At 39.9% G+C, this 22,163-nt stretch overlaps 1 protein-coding gene across 1 annotated transcript; it reads right to left on the bottom strand.

The window, feature by feature from the left end:
• Positions 1 to 11,371: 11,371 nt before the first annotated feature.
• Positions 11,372 to 11,996, bottom strand: LOC102405350 (fatty acid-binding protein, adipocyte-like). The gene has a single exon (XM_044929042.2). The coding sequence runs from the start codon at positions 11,943 to 11,945 to the stop codon at positions 11,547 to 11,549; it is 399 nt and encodes a 132-aa protein (XP_044784977.2). The 5' UTR covers positions 11,946 to 11,996; the 3' UTR covers positions 11,372 to 11,546.
• Between the last annotated feature and the right edge of the window lie 10,167 nt (positions 11,997 to 22,163).

The raw sequence follows: 22,163 nt of genomic DNA, 5'->3' as shown, positions 1-22,163 counted from the left end.
GATATTGACAATTTGATCTCTGGTTTCTCTGCCTTTTCTAAATCCAGTTTTAACATCTGGAAGTTCTCAGTTCATGTAATGTCGAAGCCTGGCTTGGAGAATTTTGAGCATTACTTTGCTAGTGTGTGAGATGAGTGCAACTGTGTGGTAGTTTTAACACTCCTTGGCATTGCCTTTCTTTGAAATTGCAGTGAACACTGACCTTTACTGGTCTTGTGGGCACTGCTGAGTTTTCCAAATTTGCTGGAATATTGTGTGCAGCACTTTAACAGCATCATGTTTTAGGATTTGAAATGGATCCATTGAAATTCCATCACTTCCACTAGCTTTGTTCATAATGATACTTCCTAAGGCCCACTTGACTTCACATTCTAGGATTTCTGGCTCTAGCTGAGTGATCACACCATTGTGGTTATCTGGGTCATGAAGATCTCTTTTGCTTAGTTCTTCTGTGTATTGTTTGTTGTTTATATTAGTCCATCTTTGGACATTTGGAGCTATTGTTATGACACCATCCTTTTGTTTTTTGAATACTCCCATGATTATTGTGAGTTCCCTGATACCTCAGTTGGTAAAGAATCTGCCTGCTATGCAGAAGACCCAGGTTTGATCCCTAGTTTGGAAGATACCCTGGAGAAGGAAATGGCAGCACACTCCTGTATTCTTGCCTTGGAAATCCAATGGAGAGAGGAGCCTAGCAGGCTACTGTCCATGGGGTCACAAGAATCAGACACCACTTAGTGACTACACCACCACATGCTTATTGTGGGATTTCCCTGGTGTCTCAGATGGTAAAGAATCTGCCTGCAATGCAGGAGACTCTGGTTCAATCCCTAGGTCAGGAAGATCCCTTGGAGCAGAAAATGGATACCCATTCCAGTATTCTTGCCTGGAGAATTCCGTGGACACAGAAATCTGGCTGGCTACAGTCTATACGGTCACAAACAGTGGGACATGACTGAACAACTACCCTCACTTTTAGATGCTATTTCTGTTATAGCCTTAATATGGTACATTTCTTTAAAGAGTCCTATTTTCTCTTATTGGAGCATGATATTAAAAAAAAAAAATCTGGACAATGAGTTTGCTCATTTTTACAGGGTTGTCATTGCTTCTAGGTTTTCATGTAAGATAAAGCTTGTATACTAACCTATGTATACATACATACTGAAAGTTATTTTTCTAGCTATCCATCTGTGCTGTGTTGTGTTAAGTCACTTCAGTCATGTCCAACTCTTTACAGCCCCTTGGACTGTAGCCTGACAAACTCCTCTGTCCATGGTATTCTCCAGACAAGAATACTGGAGTGAAATGTTATTCCTTACTCCAGGTTATCCATCTACATATGTATTAAACTAAATATGAGTTCATACTGATGTTTCCACCTCAAATCCAGCACTACAGAAGTCACTGTAGCCTCCCTTTATCTCATCTTGCAAAATATCAAAAGAAATTATATCTGGAATATATTATATCACTGTTAAATCTATGATATTATAATGATGAGTTTAAAGAGAAACCATTCTCATTAGTCTTTATATGTTAGGAAAACAATTCATCAGATCAGATCAGATCAGTCACTCAGTCGTGTCCGACTCTTTGCGACCCCATGAATTGCAGCATGCCAGGCCTCCCTGTCCATCACCAATTCCTGGAGTTCATAGAGACTCATGTCCATCGAGTCCATGATGCCTCATCTCATCCTCTGTCCATTCCCTTCTCCTCCTGCCCCCAATCCCTACCAGCATCAGAGTCTTTTCCAATGAGTCAACTCTTCACATGAGGTGGCCAAAGTACTGGAGTTTCAGCTTTAGCATCATTCCTTCCAAAGAAATCCCAGGGCTGATCTCCTTCAGAATACACCGGTTGGATCTCCTTGCAGTCCAAGGGACTCTCAAGAGTCTTCTCCAACGCCACAGTTCAACAGCATCAATTCTTCAGTGCTCAGCCTTCTTCACAGTCCAACTCTCACATCCATACATGACCACAGGAAAAGCCATAGCCTTGACTAGACAGACCTTTGTTGGCAAAGTAATGTCTCTGCTTTTCAATATGCTATCTAGGTTGGTCATAACTTTCCTTCCAAGGAGTAAGCGTCTTTTAATTTCATGGCTGCAGTCACCATCTGCAGTGATTTTGGAGCCCAAAAAAATAAAGTCTGACACGGTTTCCACTGTTTCCCCATCTATTTTCCATGAAGTGGTGGGGCCGGATGCCATGATCTTCGTTTTCTGAATGTTGAGCTTTAAGCCAACTTTTTCACTCTCCACTTTCACTTTCATCAAGAGGCTTCTGAGTTCCTCTTCACTTTCTGCCATAAGGGTGGTGTCATCTGCATATCTGAGGTTATTGATATTTCTCCTGGCAATCTTGATTCCAGCTTGTGTTTCTTCCAGTCCAGCATTTCTCATGATATATTCTGCATATAAGTTAAATAAGCAGGGTGACAATATACAGCCTTGACGTACTCCTTTTCCTCTTTGGAACCAGTCTGTTGTTCCATGTCCAGTTCTAGCTGTTGCTTCCTGACCTGCATACAAATTCCTCGAGGCAGATCAGGTGGTCTGGTATTCCCATCTCTTTCAGAATTTCCCACAGTTTATTGTGATCCACACAGTCAAAGGCTTTGGCATAGTCAATAAAGCAGAAATAGATGTTTTTCTGGAACTCTCTTGCTTTTTCCATGATCCAGTGGATGTTGGCAATTGATCTCTGGTTCCTCTGCCTTTTCTAAAACCAGCTTGAACATCAGGAAGTTCATGGTTCACATATTGCTGAAGCCTGGCTTGGAGAATTTTGAGCATTACTTTACTAGCGTGTGAGATGAGTGTAATTGTGCAGTAGTTTGAGCATTCTTTGGCATTGCTTTTCTTTGGGATTGGAATGAAAACTGACCTTTTCCAGTCCTGTGGCCACTGCTGAGTTTTCCAAATTGGTGGCATATTGAGTGCAGCACTTACACAGCATCATTCATAACTTCTCTTTAACCATGAAGAACATGGTTCCCACAGTCAACTAAAATGCATTTACTTATGATATAAACCTGAATCTAAGTTTTCCAAATCAATTTAATTTTTTTATCATATTTTTTTTTCATCCACTCATGATTACTGAAAAATCACGTATACTATTGTTGATTTTCTACATGCTTGGAACACAATGAATTCTATAGACATTAAAATTAATGGGGGGAGGGAGCTTCTAAGAGGGAGGAGGAGTAGGATGGGGAGACCACTTTCTCGCCCTCAAATTCATAAAAAGAACATTTAAACGCTGAGTAAATTCCACAAAACAACTTCTGAATGCCAGCAGAGGACATCAGGCACCCAGAAAAGCAGTCCATTGTCTTCAAAAGGAGGTAGGAAAAAATATAAAAGACAAAAAAGACACAAAAGAGGTAGGGATGGAGCTCCATCTGAGGAAGGGAGTCTTAAAATGAGAGAAGTTTCCAAACACCAGGAAACACTCTCACTGATGAATCTGTGGTGAGCCTTGGGAGCACAGAGGGCAACATAACAGGGAGGAAAAATAAATAAATAATTAAAACCCACAGAATAAGAGCCCAACGGTAACTCCCCCAGTGGAGAAGCAACGCAGACGCCTGTACCTGCCACTAGCAAGTAGGGAGCTGGGCAGGGAGGCACGGGCTGCATTGCTTAGAGTAAGGACTGGGCCTGAATGCCCCAAGGGAAATCTAAGTGAACTAACTTGGGCTAGCAAACCAGACTGTAGGATAGCTACCATTCAAAAAGCCCTAACCTAAGACGCTGCCAGGCCCGCACACAGAACAAAGGACTGAACAGAACTAGCCAACTACAGACCATCCCCCTCTGGTGACCGACAGCCAGAGCCAGAAGCAGGGCAATCGCAGCCCCAGAGAGAGAGACATTATCTATAAAACTGCAAGCAGGCTTCTTTGCTAACTAAGACTTCTTGGGGTTCTGGGCAGTCAACATCTGCCTGAGAAGGTGTGCTGGTTGTACACCCAGAAAACCGAGTGGCAGGGACTGGGGAGGCGTTAAGTCACAGCAACCGTGCTTGCCAAACACCTCATCACCTGAGCTCCTCAGACCTGGGAAGGGCACAAAACGCAGGCCCAACTGAGTCTGTGCCTCTGAGGACTACCCAAGTGCCTGAACCTGAGTGGCTTAGACCTGGGAGGCCTCAGTTCCAGGTGGAGCAACCTAGAGCCTGAGCAGTGTGGGCAGGGAGGGCACATGCACCATGAGTGGGGGCAAGCCCAGTGTGGCTGAGACACTGGGAGAAGAAGCCAGTGTTATTTCTTTGCAGCGCTGCTTATTTATTCACAGGTCCCTCCCTCCCCACAGCTCAACAGAACAAGTAAGCCTAAAAATGTATCCACCACCACCCACCTTGTGTTAGGGCGGAAATCAGACGCTGAAGAGACCAGCGAACAGAAGAAGCTAAAACAGAGGGAACCGCCTTGGAAGTGACAGGTGCAATAGATTAAAACCCTGTAGTTAGTATCAACTACATAGCAAGGGGCTTATAGATCTTGAGAAATATAAGCTGGACCAAGGAACTATCCGAAAATGAACTGATGCCACACTGCCCACAACAACACCAGAGAAGTCCTAGATATAGTTTTATTATTGTTATGATCATTCTTTTTTTTAAATTTTTTTTGGGGGGTTTTCATTAGTTCTTTTTTTTTTTTTTTTAACTTTACACAATTGTATTAGTTTTGCCACACATCAAAATGAATCCGCCACAGGTATACATGTGTTTCCCATCCTGAACCCTCCTCCCCCCTCCTTCCCCATATCATCCCTCTGGGTCGTCCCAGTGCACCAGCCCCAAACATTCAGTATTGTGCATTGAACCTGGACTGGCAACTCTTAAGTCCTCTATTATTCCTTTAATTGTCATTTTTATAATCTACTATTAATTTGCAAAAAAAAAAAAAGATCTTATTTTTTAAAGCAAACTTCATATGTATATATCAGTTCAGTTCAGTTCAATTGCTCAGTCATGTCTTAATGTTTGCAACCCCATGAATTGCAGCACGCCAGGCCTCCCTGTCCATCACCAACTCCCGGAGTTCACTCAGACTCATGTCCATCGAGTCCATGATGCCATCCAGCCATCTCATCCTCTGTCTTCCCCTTCTCCTCCTGCCCCCAATCCCTCCCAGCATCAGAGTCTTTTCCAATGAGTCAACTCTTCACATGAGGTGGCCAAAGTACTGGAGTTTCAGCTTTAGCATCATTCCTTCCAAAGAAATCCCAGGGCTGATCTCCCTCAGAATAGATTGGTTGGATCTCCTTGCAGTCCAAGGGACTCTCAAGAGACTTCTCCAACACCACAGTTCAAAGGCATCAATTCTTCAGCGCTCAGCTTTCTTCACAGTCCAACTCTCACATCCATACATGACCACTGGAAAAATCATAGCCTTGAATAGACGGACCTTTGTTGGCAAAGTAATGTCTCTGCTTTTCAATATGCTATCTAGGTTGGCCATAACTTTCCTTCCAAGGAGTAAGCGTCTTTTAATTTCATGGCTGGAGTCACCATCTGCAGTGATTTTGGAGCCCCCCCAAATAAAGTCTGACACTGTTTCCATTGTTTCCCCATCTATTTCCCATGAAGTGATGGGACCAGATGCCATGATCTTCATTTTCTGAATATTGAGTTTTAAGCCAACTTTTTCATTCTCCTCTTTCACCTTCATGAAGAGGCTTTTTAATTCCTCTTCACTTTGTGCCATAAGGGTGGTGTCATCTGCATATCTGAGGTTATTGATATTTCTCCCAGCAATCTTGATTCCAGCTTGTGTCCAGCATTTCTCATGATATATTCTGCATATAAGTTAAAAAAGCAGGGTGACAATATATAGCCTTGATGTACTCCTTTTCCTATTTGGAACCAGTCTGTTCCATGTACAGTTCTAACTGTTGCTTCCTGACCTACATATAGGTTTCTCAAGAGGCAGGTCAGGTGGTCTGGTATTCCCATCTCTTTCAGAATTTCCACAATTTATTGTGATCCACACAGTCAAAGGCTTTGGCATAGTCAATAAAGCAGAAATAGCGTGGGCAGCTGCGACTGGCACACTTAGCGCAGCCGAGATGAGCTACCCCACGTCCAAGATCAGGGATAGAAGCCGGGAGGACCCCATGCCTGAGGGGAGGCGGCCAAGAGGAGTTACCCCATGTCCAAGTACAGGGGCAGTGGCTGAGAGTGCCAGGCTGGGGCAGCGCAGGAACGGCGGAGAAGAGCCACCCTACCTCCGAGGTTAGGGGCAGCTGCTGGGAGGAGCTACCCCACATCCGAGGTTAGGGGCGGCGGCCGGGACGAGCAACCCCAACTCCAAGGAGCAGTGGCTGCGCAGGCACAGGAGGGCCTAGAGAAGCTATTCCACATTCAAGGTCAGAAGGGGCGGTGCTGAGGAGATGGCCCTCGTCCAAGGTAAGGAGTAGCAGCTGCACTTTCCTGGAGCAGCCGTGAAGAGATACCCCATGTCCAAGGTAAGAGAAACCCAAGTAAGGTAGGTGTTGCAAGAGGGCATCAGAGACAGACACACTGAAGCCATACTCACAGAAAACTAGTCAATCTAATCACACTAGGAACACAGTCTTGTCTAACTCAATGAAACTAAGCCATGCCCGTGGGGCAACCCAAGATGGGTAGGTCATGGTGGAGAGATCTGACAGAATGTGGTCCACTGGAGAAGGGAATGGCAAACCACTTCAGTATTCTTGCCTTGAGAACCCCATGAACAGTATGAAAAGGCAAAATGATAGGATACTGAAAGAGAAACTCCCCAGGTCAGTAAGTGCCCAATATGCTACTGGAGATCAGTGGAGAAATAACTCAAGAAAGAATGAAGGGATGGAGTCAAAGCAAAAACAATACCCAGTTGTGGATGTGACTGGTGATAGAAGCAACGTCCGATGCTGTAAAGAGCAATATAGCATAGGAACCTGGAATGTCAGGTCCATGAATCAAGGCAAATTGGAAGTGGTCAAACAAGAGATGGCAAGAGTGAACATTGACATTCTAGGAATCAGTGAACTAAAATGAACTGGAAAGGGTGACTTTAACTCAGGTGACCATTATATCTACTACTGCGGACAGGAATCCCTTAGAAGAAATGGAACAGCCATCATGGTCAACAAAGGGTCCGAAATGCAGTACTTGGATGCAATCTCAAAAATGACAGAATGATCTCTGTTCGTTTCCAAGGCAAACCATTCAATATTACAGTAATCCAAGTCTATACCCAAACCAGTAATGCTGAAGAAGCTGAAGTTGAACGGTTCTATGAAGACCTACAAGACTTTTTAGAACTAACACCCAAAAAAAGATGTCCTTTTCATTAAAGGGGACTGGAATGCAAAAGTAGGAACTCAAGAAACACCTGAAATAACAGGCAAATTTGGCCTTGGAAAAAGGAGCGAAGCATGGCAAAGACTAATAGAGTTTTGCCAAAAAAAAATGCACTGGTCATAGCAAACACCCTCTTCCAACAACACAAGAGAAGACTCTACACATGAACATCACCAGATGGTCCACACCGAAATCAGATTGATTATATTCTTTGCAGCCAAAGATGGAGAAGCTCTATACAGTCAACAAAAAGAAGACCACGAGCTGACTGTGGCTCAGATCATGAACTCCTTATTGCCAAATTCAGAATGAAATTGAAGAAAGTAGGGAAAACCGCTAGACCATTCAGGTGTGACCTAAATCAAATCCCTTAAGATTATACAGTGAAAGTAAGACATAGATTTAAGGGACTAGATCTGATAGGTAGAGTGCCTGATGAACTATGGACTGAGGTTCGTGACATTGTACAGGAGACAGGGATGAAGACCATCCCCATGGAAAAGAAATGCAAAAAAGCAAAACCGCCGTCTGGGGAGGCCTTACAAATAGCTGTGAAAAGAAAGAAGTGAAATGCAAAGGAGAAAAGGAAAGATATAAGCATCTGAATGCAGAGTTCCAAAGAATAGCAAGGAGAGATAAGAAAGTCTTCCTCAGTGATCAATGCAAAGAAATAGAAGAAAACAACAGAATGGGAAAGACTAGAGATCTCTTCAAGAAAATTAGAGATACCAAGGGAATATTTCATGCAAAGATGTGCTCGATAAAGGACAGAAATGGTATGGACCTAACAGAAGCAGAAGATATTAAGAAAAGTGGCAAGAATACACAGAAATACTGTACAAAAAAGATTTTCAGGACCAAGATAATCACGATTTTGTGATCAGTCACCTAGAGCCAGATATCCTGGAATGTGAAGTCAAGTGGGCCTTGGAGAGCATCACTACGAACAAAGCTAGTGGAGGTGATGGAATTCCAGTTGAGCTATTTCAAATCCTAAAAGATGATGCTGTGAAAATGCTGCACTCAATATGCCAGCAAAATTGGAAAACTCAGCAGTGGCCATAGGACTGGAAAAGGTCAGTTTTCATTCTAATCCCAAAGTAAGGCAATGCCAAAGAATGCTCAAACTACCGCACAATTGCACTCATCTCACACGCTAGTAAAGTAATGCTTATATATATATATATATATATATATATATATATATATAATTTTTGTGACTTTGTTTCTTTTTTCATTCTTTTCTTAATATTGTATCTTTGAAAATCCAATCTCTACTCTAGAGTTTTAATCTTTGCTTTTTGTATTTGTTATCAATTTTGTACCTTTAAGAACCCAATCTTCCGTACCTATTTTAACTTGGGAGTGAGATTACTGGCTTGACTGCTCTCTCCCCCTTTGAACTCTCCTTTTTCTCCACCAGGTCGCCTCTATCTCCTCCCTCCCCTTCTCTTCTCTACCGAACTCTGTGAATCTCTGTGTGTTCCAGACGGTGGAGAACACTTAGGGAACTGATTACTGATAGACCTCTCTCTTTTTGATTCCTCCATTTTATCCTCCTGGCCACTTCTGTCTCCTTCCTCCCTCTTCTATTCTCTTTATAACTCAGTGAACATCTCTGAGCGGTCCAGACTGTGGAGTGCACATAAGGAAGTGATTACTGGCTAGCTTGCTCACTCCTATTTTGATTCCACCTCATCTCATTTGGGTCACTTCTAACTCCTCCTCCCTCTTCTCTTCTGCATGTAACTCTGTAAACCTCTCTGGGTGTCCTTCACTGGGGAGAAACTTTTCATCTTTAACCTAGATGTTTTATCAACAGTGCTGTATAGAAGGAGAAGTCTTGAGACTACTGTAAAAATAAGATTGAAAACCAGAAGCAGGAGGCTTAAGTCCAAATCCTGAGAACACCAGAGAACTCCTGACTCCAGGGAACATTAATTGACAGGAGCACATCAAACACCTCCATTCCTACACTGAAACCAATTACCACCCAAGGGCCAACAAGTTCCAGAGCAAGAAATACCACACAAATTCTCCAGCAACACAGGAACACAGCCCTGAGCTTCAATATACAGGCTGCCCAAAGTTAATCCATAAACATCGGCATCTCATAACTCCTTACTGGACACTTCATCGCACTCCAGAGAGAAGAAATCCAGCTTCACCCACCAGAACACCGACACAGGCTTCCCTAACCAAGAAACCCTGACAAACCACCTGTACAACCCCACCCATAGTGAGGAAACTCCACAATAAAAAAGAACTCCACAAACTTCCAGAATACAGAAAGGCCACCCCAAACTCAGCAATATAAACAAGATGAAGAGACAGAGGAATACCTAGCAGGTTAAGGAAAGGGATAAATGTCCTCCAAACCAAACAAAAGAGGAAGAGATAGAGAATCTACCTGATAAAGAATTCCAAATAATGATAGTGAAAATGATCCAAAATCTTGAAATCAAAATGGAATCACAGATAAATAGCCTGGAGACAAGGATTGAGAAGATGCAAGAAAGGTTTAACAAGGACCTAGAAGAAATAAAAAAGAGTCAATATGTAATGAATAATGCGATAAATGAGATCAAAAACACGCTGGAGGCAACAAATAGTAGAATAAAGGAGGCAGAAGATAGGATTAGTGAAGTAGAAGATAGAATGATAGAAATAAATGAATCAGAGAGGAAAAAAAAAAAAAAACAAATTAAAAGAAATGAAGACAATTTCAGAGACCTCCAGGACAATATTAAATGCCCCAACATTCGAGTCATAGGAGTCCCAGAAGAAGAAGACAAAAAGAAAGACCATGAGAAAATACTTGAGGAGATAATAGCTGAAAACTTCCTTAAAATGGGGAAGGAAATAATCACCCAAGTCCAAGAAACCCAGAGTCCCAAACAGGATAAACCCAAGGAAAATCACCCCAAGAAACATATTAATCAAATTAACAAAGATAAAACATAAAGTACAAATATTAAAAGCAGCAAGGAAACAACAACTAATAACACACAAGGGGATTCCCATAAGGATAACAGCTGATCTTTCAATAGAAACTCTTTTTTTTTTAATGTAAATTTATTTATTTTAATTGGAGGCTAATTATTTTACAATATTATATTGGTTTTTGCCATACATCAACATGAATCCACCATGGGTATACATGTGCTCCCCATCCTGAACCCCCCTCCCACCTTCCTCCCTGTACCATCCCTCTGGGTCATCCCAGTGCACCAGCCCCAAGCATCCTATATCCTGCATCGAACATAGACTGGCGATTCATTTCTTATATGATATACATGTTTCAATGCCGTTCTCCAAAATCATCGTACCCTCTCCCTCTCCCACAGAATCCAAAAGACTGTTCTATACATCTGTGTCTCTTTTGCTATCTCACATACAGGGTTATTGTTACCATCTTTCTAAATTCCATATATATGCGTTAGTATACTATATTGGTGGTTTTCTTTCTGGCTTACTTCACTCTGTATAATAGGATCCAGTTTCATCCACCTCATTAGAACTCTTCAGGCCAGGAGGGAATGGCAAGACATACTTAAAGTGATGAAAGAAAATAACCTGCAGCCCAGATTACTGTACCCAGCATGGATCTCATTCAAATATGAAGGAGAAATCAAAAGCTTTACAGGCAAACAAAAGCTGAGAGAATTCAGCACCATCAAACCAGCTCTCCATCAAATGCTAAAGGATATTCTCTAGACAGAAAACACAAAAAGGGTGTATAAACTCGAACCCAAAACAATAAAGTAAATGGCAATGGGATCATAGTTATGAATAATTACCTTAAATGTAAATGGGTTTAATGCCCCAACCAAAACACAAAGACTGGCTGAATGGATACAAAAACAAAACCCCTATATATGTTGTGTACAAGAGACCCACCTCAAAACGGGGACACATACAGACTGAAAGTGAAGGGCTGGAAAAATATATCCCACCCAAATAGAGACCAAAAGAAAGCAGGAGTACCAATACTCATATCAGATAAAATAGATTTTATTTTATTTTTTTTTAATCTAAAAAGTTTTATTTAACCAACACAACCATATCAAAATCAGTCTGGAAGAAAATCAGTTTCTTGCTTATTAGTGGAAAATAACAATATATGTTTGGACAACGCATCCAACAGAAAGTCATGGAGTTCAATGCAAACGTCATCCATTTCAATATCCCTTGGCTTATGCTCTCTCATAAACTCTGGTAGCAGTGACACCATTCATGACACATTCCAGCACCATCTTATCATCCACGAGTTTTCTCTTTATGGTGGTTGATTTTCCATCCCAGTTTTGTACTTGTACCAGAGCACCTTCATCTAAGTTTATGATGCTCTTGACTTTCCTGTCATCTGGAGTGACTTCATCAAATTCCTGGTCCAATTTGAAGGAAATCTCAGTATTTTTAAAGGTGCTTTCTGATCTAATGGTGGCCACATCCTCATTCACACTGATGATCAAAGTGGGTTTGGCCATGCCAGCCACTTTCCTGGTAGCAAAGCCCACGCCCACTTCTTTCATGTAATCATCAAAGTTTTCACTGGAGACAAGTTTCCAGGTACCTACAAATGCATCACACATTTTGTGAGCTTTCTAGAATTCTTCAAGGTGAGAAAGAACTGCAGCTTTCAGCAAGATTTTAAAACAAAGGCTGTGAAAAGAGACAAAAGAGATAAAGAAGGACACTATATAATGATCAAAGGATCAATCCAAGAAGAAGATATAACAATTATAAATATATATGCACCCAACATAGGAGCACCACAATATGTAAGGCAAATGCTAACAAGTATGAAAGGAGAAATTAACAATAACAGAATAATAGTGGGAAACTTTAGTACCCCACTCACACCTATGAATATATCAACTAAACAGAAAATTAACAAGGAAACACAAACTTTAAATGATACAATAGACCAGTTAGACCTAATTGATATCTATAGGACATTTCACCCCAAAACAATGAATTTCACCTTTTTCTCAAGCGCACAAGGAAACTTCTCCAGGTTAGATCAAATCCTGGGCCATAAATCTAGACTTGGTAAACTTAAAAAAATTGAAATAATTCCAAGCATCTTTTCTGACCACAACGAAGTAAGATTAGATTTCAAGTACAGGAGAAAAACTATAACAATTCCAACATTTGGAAGCTGAACAACACGCTGCTGAATAACCAACAAATCACAGAAGAAATCAAAAAAGGAATCAAAATATGCATAGAAATGAATGAAAATGAAAACACAACAACCCAAAACCTGTGGGACACTGTAAAAGCAGTGCTAAGGGGAAAGTTCATAGCAATACAGGCATATCACAAGACACAAGAAAAAAGTCCAATAAATAACCTAACACTACACCTAAAGCAACTAGAAAATGAAGATATGAAGAACCCCAGGGTTAGTAGAAGGAAAGAAATCTTAAAAAATTGGGGCAGCTCAACATTCAGAAAACGAAGATCATGGCATCTGGTCTCACCACTTCATGGGAAATAGACGGGGAAACAGTGTCAGATTTTATTTTTTGGGGGGGAGGGCTCCAAAATCACTGCAGATAGGGACTGCAGCCATGAAATTAAAAGACGCTTACTCCTTGGAAAGAAAGTTATGACCAACCTAGATAGCATATTCAACAGCAGAGACATTACTTTGCCAACAAAGGTTCGTCTAGTCAAGGCTATGGTTTTTCCTGTGGTCATGTATACATGTGAGAGTTGGACTGTGAAGAAGGCTGAGCGCCGAAGAATTGATGCTTTTGAACTGTGGTGTTGGAGAAGACTCTTGAGAGTCCCTTGGACTGCAAGGAGATCCAACCAGTCCATTCTGAAGGAGATCAGTCCTGGATTTCTTTGGAAGGAATGATGCTAAAGCTGAAACTCCAGTATTTGGCCACCTCATGCGAAGAGTTGACTCATTGGAAAAGACTCTGATGCTGGGAGGGATTGGGGGCAGAAGGAGAAGGGGACGACAGAGGATGAGATGGCTGGATGGCATCATGGACTAAATGGACATGAGTCTGAGTGAACTCCGGGAGTTGGTGATGGACAGGGAGGCCTGGCGTGCTGTGATACATGGGGTCGCAAAGAGTCGGACACGACTGAGCGACTGAACTGAACTGAAATGCAAAAGAAACAAAAGAGACCATAGCAAAAATCAACAAAGCCAAAAGCTGGTTCTTTGAAAAGATAAATAAAATTGGCTAACCATTAGCCAGACTCATCAAGAAACAAAGGGAGAAAAATCAAATCAATAAAATTAGAAATGAAAATGGAGAGATCACGGCAGACAATACAGAAATACAAAGGATGATAAGAGACTACTATCAGCAATTATATGCCAATAAAATGGATAATGTGGAAGAAATGGGCAAATTCTTAGAAAAGTACAACTTTCCAAAACTGGACCAGGAAGAAATAGAAAATCTTAACAGACCCATCACAAGCACGGAAATTGAAACTGTAATGAGAAATCTTCCAGCAAACAAAAGCACAGGTCCAGATGGCTTCACTGCTGAATTCTACCAAAAATTTAGAGAAGAGCTAACACCTATCCTATTGAAACTCTTCCAGAAAATTGCAGAGGGAGGTAAACTTCCAAACTCATTCTATGAGACCACCATCACCCTAATACCAAAATCTGACTAAGATGCTACCAAAAAAGAAAACTACAGATCAAAATCACTGATAAAAAAAAATCATGATGATGAAAAAATCCTTAACAAAATTGTAGCAAAGAGAATCCAACAACACATTAAAAAGATGGGGCTGGTGCACTGGGACGACCCAGAGGGATGGAATGGGGAGGGAGGAGGGGGGAGGGTTCAGGATGGGGAACACATGTATAACTGTGGCGGATTCATTTTGATATTTGGCAAAACTAATACAATTATGTAAAGTTTAAAAATAAAATAAAATTAAAAAAAAAAAAAGATCATACACCATGACCAAGTGGGCTTTATCCCAGGGATGCAAGGATTCTTCAATATCTGCAAATCAATCAATGTAATACACCACATTGACAAACTGAAAAATAAAAGCCATATGATTATCTCAATAGATGCAGAGAAAGCCTTTGACAAAATTCAACATCCATTTACGATAAAAACTCTCCAGAAAGCAGGAATAGAAGGAACATACCGCAACACAATAAATCCTATATATGACAAACCCACAGCAAACATTATCCTCAAAGGTGAAAAATTGAAAGCATTTCCTCTAAAGTCAGGAACAAGACAAGGGTGCCCACTTTCACCACTACTATTCAACATAGTTTTGGAAATTTTGGCCACAGCAATCAGAGCAGAAAAAGAAATAAAAGGAATCCAAATTGGAAAAGAAGAAGTAAAACTCTCACGGTTTGCAGAGGACTTGTTCCTTTACATAGAAAGCCCTAAAGACTTCACCAGAATACTAGAGCTAATCAATGAATATAGTAAAGTTTCAGGATATAAAGTCAACACACAGAAATCCCTTGTACTCCTAGCCATTAATAATGAGAAAATAGAAAGAGAAATTAAGGAAACAATTCCATTCACCATTGAAATGGAAAGAATAAAATACTTAGGAATGTATCTACATAAAGAAACTAAAGACCTATTTATAGAAAACTATAAAACACTGGTGAAAGAAATCAGAGAGGACACTAACAGATGGAGCTATATACTATGTTCATGGATCAGAAGAATCAATATAGTGAAAATAAGTATACTACCCAAAGCAATTGTAGATTCTATGCAATCCATATCAAGCTACCAACAGTATTTTTCACAGAGCTAGAACAAATAGTTTAACACTTTGTATGGAACTACAAAAAACCTCGAATAGCCAAAGCAATCTTGAGAAAGAAGAATGGAACTGGAGGAATCAACCTGCCTGACTTTAGGCTCCACTGAAAATCCACAGTCATCAAGAGAGTATGGTACTGTCACAGAGACAGAAATATGGATCAATGGAACAAAATAGAAAGCCCAGAGATAAATCCATGCACCTATGGACACCTTATTTTTGACAAAGATATATAAGAATTCTTTGACAAGAATATACAATGGATTAAGGACAATCTCTTTAACAAGTGGTGCTGGCAAAACTGGTCAAACACTTGTAAAAGAATGAAACTAGAACACTTTCTAACACCATACACAAACATAAACTCAAAATGGATTAAAAATGTAAACAGAAGACCTGAAACTATAAAACTCCTAGAGGAGAACATAGGCACAACACTCTTCGACATAAATCACAGCAGGATTCTCTGTGACCCACCTCCCAGAATATTGGAAATAAAAGCAAAAATAAACAAATGGGACCTAATTAAAATTAAAAGCTTCCACACAACAAGGGAAACTATAAGCAAGGTGAAAAGACAGCTTTCAGAATGGGAGATAATAATAGCAAATGAAGCAACTGTCAAAAAACTAATCTCAAAAATATACACAGAACTCCTGCAGCTCAATTCCAGAAAAATAAATGACCAAATCAAAAAATGGGCCAAAGAACTAAATAGACATTTCTCCAAAGAAGACATCCAGATGGCTAACAAACACATGAAAAGATGCTCAACATCATTCATTATCAGTTCAGTTCAGTTCAGTCGCTCAGTCATGTCCGAAACTTTTTAACCCCATGAATCGCAGCACGCCAGGCCTCCCTGTCCATGACCAACTCCTGGAGTTCACTGAGACTCACATCCATTGAGACCGTGATGCCATCCAGCCATCTCATCCTCTGTCATCCCCTTCTCCTCCTGCCCCCAATCCCTCCTAGCATCAGAGTCTTTTCCTTTTTTTTTTTTATTTAAATTTTATTTTATTTTTAAACTTTACATAAATGCATTAGTTTTGCCAAAAATCAAAATGAATCCGCCACAGGTATACATGTGTTCCCCATCCTGAACCCCCCTCCCTCCTCCCTCCCCATTCCATCCCTCTGGGTCGTCCCAGTGCACCAGCCCCAAGCATCCAGTATTATGCATCGAACCTGGACTGGCAACTCGTTTCATACATGATATTTTACATGTTTCAATGCCATTCTCCCAAATCTTCCCACCCTCTCCCTCTCTCACAGAGTCCATAAGACTGTTCTATACATCAGTGTCTCTTTTGCTGTCTCACATACAGGGTTAATGCTACCATCTTTCTAAATTCCATATATATGCGTTAGTATACTGTATTGGTGTTTTTCTTTCTGGCTTACTTCACTCTGTATAATAGGCTCCAGTTTCATCCACCTCATTAGAACTGATTCAAATGTATTCTTTTTAATGGCTGAATAATACTCCATTGTGTATATGTACCATAGCTTTCTTATCCATTCATCTGCTGATGGACATCTAGGTTGCTTCCATGTCCTGGCTATTATAAACAGTGCTGCGATGAACATTGGGGTACACGTGTCTCTTTCCCTTCTGGTTTCCTCAGTGTGTATGCCCAGCAGTGGGATTGCTGGATCATAAGGCAGGTCTATTTCCAGTTTTTTAAGGAATCTCCACACTGTTCTCCATAGTGGCCGTACTAGTTTGCATTCCCACCAACAGTGTAAGAGGGTTCCCTTTTCTCCACACCCTCTCCAGCATTTATTACTTGTAGACTTTTGGATCACAGCCATTCTGACTGCTGTGAAATGGTACCTCATAGTGGTTTTGATTTGCATTTCTCTGATAATGAGTCATGTTGAGCATCTTTTCAAGTGTTTGTTAGCCATCTGTATGTGGAGTTGAGCTGTAGGAGTTGCTTGTATATTCTCGAGATTAGTTGTTTGTCAGTTGTTTCATTTGCTATTATCTTCTCCCATTCTGAAGGCTGTCTTTTCACCTTGCTAATAGTTTCCTTTGATGTGCAGAAGCTTTTAAGGTTAATTAGGTCCCATTAGTTTATTTTTGCTTTTATTTCCAATATTCTGGGAGGTGGGTCATAGAGGATCCTGCTGTGATGTATGTCAGAGAGTGTTTTGCCTATGTTCTCCTCTAGGAGTTTATAGTTTCTGGTCTTACGTTTAGATCTTTAATCCATTTTGAGTTTATTTTTGTGTATGGTGTTAGAAAGTGTTCTAGTTTCATTCTTTTACAAGTGTTTGACCAGTTTTCCCAGCACCACTTGTTAAGAGATTGTCTTTAATCCATTGTATATTCTTGCCTCCTTTGTCAAAGATACGGTGTCCATATGTGCGTGGATTTATCTCTGGGATTTCTATTTTGTTCCATTGATCTATATTTCTGTCTTTGTGCCAGTACCATACTGTCTTGATAACTGTGGCTTTGTAGTAGAGCCTGAAGTCTGGTAGTTTGATTCCTCCAGTTCCATTCTTCTTTCTCAAGATCGCTTTGTCTATTCGAGGTTTTTTGTATTTCCATACAAATTGTGAAATTATTTGTTCTAGCTCTGTGAAGAATGCTGTTGGTAGCTTGATAGGGATTGCATTGAATCTACAATTGCTTTGGGTAGTATACTCATTTTCACTATATTGATTCTTCCAATCCATGAACATGGTATATTTCTCCATCTGTTAGTGTCCTCTTTGATTTCTTTCACCAGTGTTTTATAGTTTTCTATATATAGGTCTTTCATTTCTTTAGGTAGATATATTCCTAAGTATTTTATTCTTTCCATTGCAATGGTGAATGAAATTGTTTCCTTAATTTCTATTTCTATTTTCTCATTATTAGTGTATAGGAATGCAAGGGATTTCTGGGTGTTGATTTTATATCCTGCAACTTTACTATAGTCATTGATTAGTTCTAGTAATTTTCTGGTGGAGTTTTTAGGGTTTTCTATGTAGAGGATCATGTCATCTGCAAACAGTGAGAGCTTTACTTCTTCTTTTCCAATTTGTATTCCTTTTATTTCTTTTTCTGCTCTGATTGCTGTGGCCAAAACTTCCAAAACTATGTTGAATAGTAATGGTGAAAGTGGGCACCCTTGTCTTGTTCCTGACTTTAGAGGAAATGCTTTCAATTTTTCACCATTGAGGATAATGTTTGCTGTGGGTTTGTCATATATAGCTTTTATTATGTTGAGGTATGTTCCTTCTATTCCTGCTTTCTGGAGAGTTTTGATGAGTCAACTCTTCGCATGAGGTGGCCAAAGTACTGGAGTTTCAGCTTTAGCATCATTCCTTCCAAAGAAATCCCAGGGCTGATCTCCTTCAGAGTGGACTGGTTGGATCTCCTTTCAGTCCAAGGGACTCTCAAGAGTCTTCTCCAACACCACAGTTCAAAAGCATTAATTCTTTGGTGCTCAGCTTTCTTCACAGTCCAACTCTCATATCCATACATGACCACAGGAAAAGCCATAGCCTTGACTAGACAGACCTTTGTTGGCAAAGTAATGTCTCTGCTTTTTAATACGCTATCTAAGTTGGTCATAACTTTCTTTCCAAGGAGTAAGCGTCTTTTCATTTAATGGCTGCAGTCGCCATCTGCAGTGATTTTGGAGTCCAAAAAAATAAAGTCTGATACTGTTTCCACTGTTTCCCCATCTATTTCCCATGAAGTGATGGGACCGGATGCCATGATCTTCGTTTTCTGAATGTTGAGCTTTAAGCCAACTTGTTCACTCTCCTCTTTCACTTTCATCAAGAGGCTTTTTAGTTCCTCTTCACTTTCTGCCATAAGGATGCAATCTTCATTCCAGCCTGTGTTTCTTCCAGTCCAGCATTTCTCATGATGTACTTTGCATACTCATTATCAGAGAAATGCAAATCAAAACCACAATGAAGTACTATTTCACGCCAGTCAGAATGGCTGTGATCCAAAAGTCTACAAACAATAAATGCTGGAGAGGGTGTGGAGAAAAGGGAACCCTCTTACACTGTTGGTGGAAATTCAAACTAGTACAGCCATCATGGAGAAGAGTGTGTAGATTCCTTAAAAAACTGGAAATAGAACTGCCTTATGACCCAGCAATCCCACTGCTGGGCATACACAGTTAGGAAACCAGAATTGAAAGAGACACGTGTATTGCAATGTTCATCGCAGTAGTGTTTCTAATAGCCAGGATATGGATGCAACCTAGATGTCCATCAGCAGTTGAATGGATAAGAAAGCTGTGGTACATATACACAACAGAGTATGTGTATATTACTCAGCCATTTAAAAGAATACATTTGAATCAGTTCTAATGAGTTGGATGAAACTGGAGCCGATTATACAGAGTGAAGTAAGCCAGAAAGAAAAACACCAATTAAGTATACTAATGCATATATATGGAATTTAGAAAGATGGTAATGATAACCCTGTATACGAGACCGCAAAAGAGACACTGATGTATAGAACAGTTTTTGGACTCTATGGGAGAGGGAAAGGGTGTGATGATTTGAGAGAATGGCATTGAAACATGTATAATATCATGTATGAAACGAATTGCCAGTACAGGTTCGGTGCAGGATACAGGAGGCTTGGGACTGGTACACTGGGATGACGCAGAGGGATATATGGAGAGGGAGGTGAGAGGGGTGTTCAGGATGGGGAACACGTGTACACCCGTGGTGGATTCATGTTGATATATGGCAAAACCAGTACAATATTGTAAATTAATTAACCTCCAATTAAAATAAATAAATTTAAATTAAAAAACAAAACAAGCAAACAAAATAAAATAAGTGGATGACATTGTTTATGGTTTTATGTCCTATAAGAGGCCATTGCATTAAGTAGACTAATACCAACAGTTTAATAAATATATTTCTTATGTATTTATTAACTAAATCATTTTTTGTTAGGGTTTATATTTTTCAATATATACATATTTTTCCCCAATTAAACTGAACCATTTTGATTTTCGTATAGGTTGATTAAATCACTTTCCAGCAATGTGAATACCCTATTGCCTCATTGTTGTAGCTTTTTATCTATCTGTCAAACATGCTTGAAATCAGCACACTAATCTTGCCCTATAGCAATTGCTTGATTAATTTATTTTTTGTCTACTATCTCATAGAGTTTCTCCATGAAACTTACTGACATTGAGTATGATTTTAATGTTGATAAATTATCTGTCCTTCAAAACCACAGAATCCTCAAATACCAAAAAAAAAAAAAAAAAAATTACTTTCCTTGTTTTATCTTCCCCATTCCTCTCTGGAGTCACTATAATTGAAAGGGATCTCTAAGTAAAACTAATTCACTCATTCATTCACTGTTTATTTATAGAACATTTATTATGTATCATGGCATCATGAAGGAATGAAAGCATGTTTTAGCAATTATGACATTTGTTTCTTAAAACTACAAGATCCTAAATACAGACTTGTGTACATAAACACACATACACAAGTAAGTACCAAAAAAAAAAAAAAAAGTAAACCCTACTTCAGTGGTAGAAACTGATGTGATTTATCTCCTTCAAGGTAAGAATTATGTTATATTAAACATGAATCTATGTCTCCCTAATACTAGTTCCTCATCTTAATACTTACTTAAGGATAGAAATCATGAAGTACAGTATTATGGGAAAGTTAGTACTTGAGCATGATTAAAAAACCTTGATGGTTATCTTTTGTTGAGTAATGGAGGAGCATTCCAGACAGAGGAAAGAAGTGGGTGTGCATTAGAAACAATGAGTAACCCAGAGGTAGGAGTCAAGATGGCGATTAGTAACCAGTGGGGCTTCCCTGAAGGCTCAGCAGTAATGCATCTGCCTACAATGCAAAGATTCAAAAGACACAGGTTCTATACTTGGGTCGAGAAGATCGCCTGGAGGAGGGCATGGCAACCCACTCTAGTATTCTTGCCTGGAGAATCACATGGACAGAGGAGCCTGGCAGACTGTAGTCCACAGGGATGCACAGAGTTGGACATGACCAACTGAGCATGCAGTGACTGAGCATGCAGCATGAACGCAGCCAATTGGACTCAAGAGTTTGGTTAAAGTCAGACTTTGAAGAACTTGGCATATGTAGATGTTAAATAAATATTTGTAAACAAAACTGACAAATGATACATAAGGGGTGTTGAGCCATATGTTTCTTCTCTAACTTGTTAACAAATGCTATTGTATTTCTTTTAGTTATGAAGTCACAGGTTGTTTTGCTTAACTTAATTCATATACAGACAGTTGATGGAGAATTGATTAAATTATTTGGATAATCAAGCTTCTCCAAAATAATACTTCAGATTTAAAAAGTGAATATTGTATTGTTATTTCCTGTTTAAATAACCACACTGGACAAATTATACATTTAATATTTAAAAGTTTAATTCAATTTTGGACAGTTTAATAGTGATGGCTATAATTGTTCTTTATTAGGCAACTACTGTGATATAAGATGGAGAAGGCAATGGCACCCCACTCGAGTACTCTTGCCTGGAAAATCCCATGGACGGAGGAGCCCGGTGGGCTGCAGTCCCTAGGGTTGCTAAGAGTCAGACACGACTGAGCGACTTCACTTTCACTTTTCACTTTCATGCATTGGAGAAGGAAATGGCAACCCACTCCAGTGTTCTTGCCTGGAGAATCCCAGGGACGGGGGAGCCTGGTGGGCTGCCGTCTATGGGGTCACACAGAGTCGGACACGACTGAAGAGACTTAGTGGTAGTGGTGATATAAGAATGCAATTTTTAGTTCTTAAAAAATAATCTTCCAATGTAAGTACCACTAGCTTTGCTTTAGAGATGAGAAAATTAAAGCATAAACTGTTTAAATAACAAGGCCAGTGTCACATAGCTAGTAATCATACATCAGGATTCAAAGAAATATCTAATTCCATAAACATCACATATATTTATGAAAAAAGCCAAATGTTTGCTTTACAACAATTATTATCATTGTCATGGCTCTGATTTAAGCTGAAGCTTATAAATCATTAATGAA

This window comes from Bubalus bubalis, chromosome 16 (assembly GCF_019923935.1).
Source record: "Bubalus bubalis isolate 160015118507 breed Murrah chromosome 16, NDDB_SH_1, whole genome shotgun sequence".
NCBI lineage: Eukaryota > Metazoa > Chordata > Mammalia > Artiodactyla > Bovidae > Bubalus > Bubalus bubalis.
Note: the sequence above shows the minus strand (reverse complement) of the source record. Positions and strands in the feature narration are given on the sequence as shown.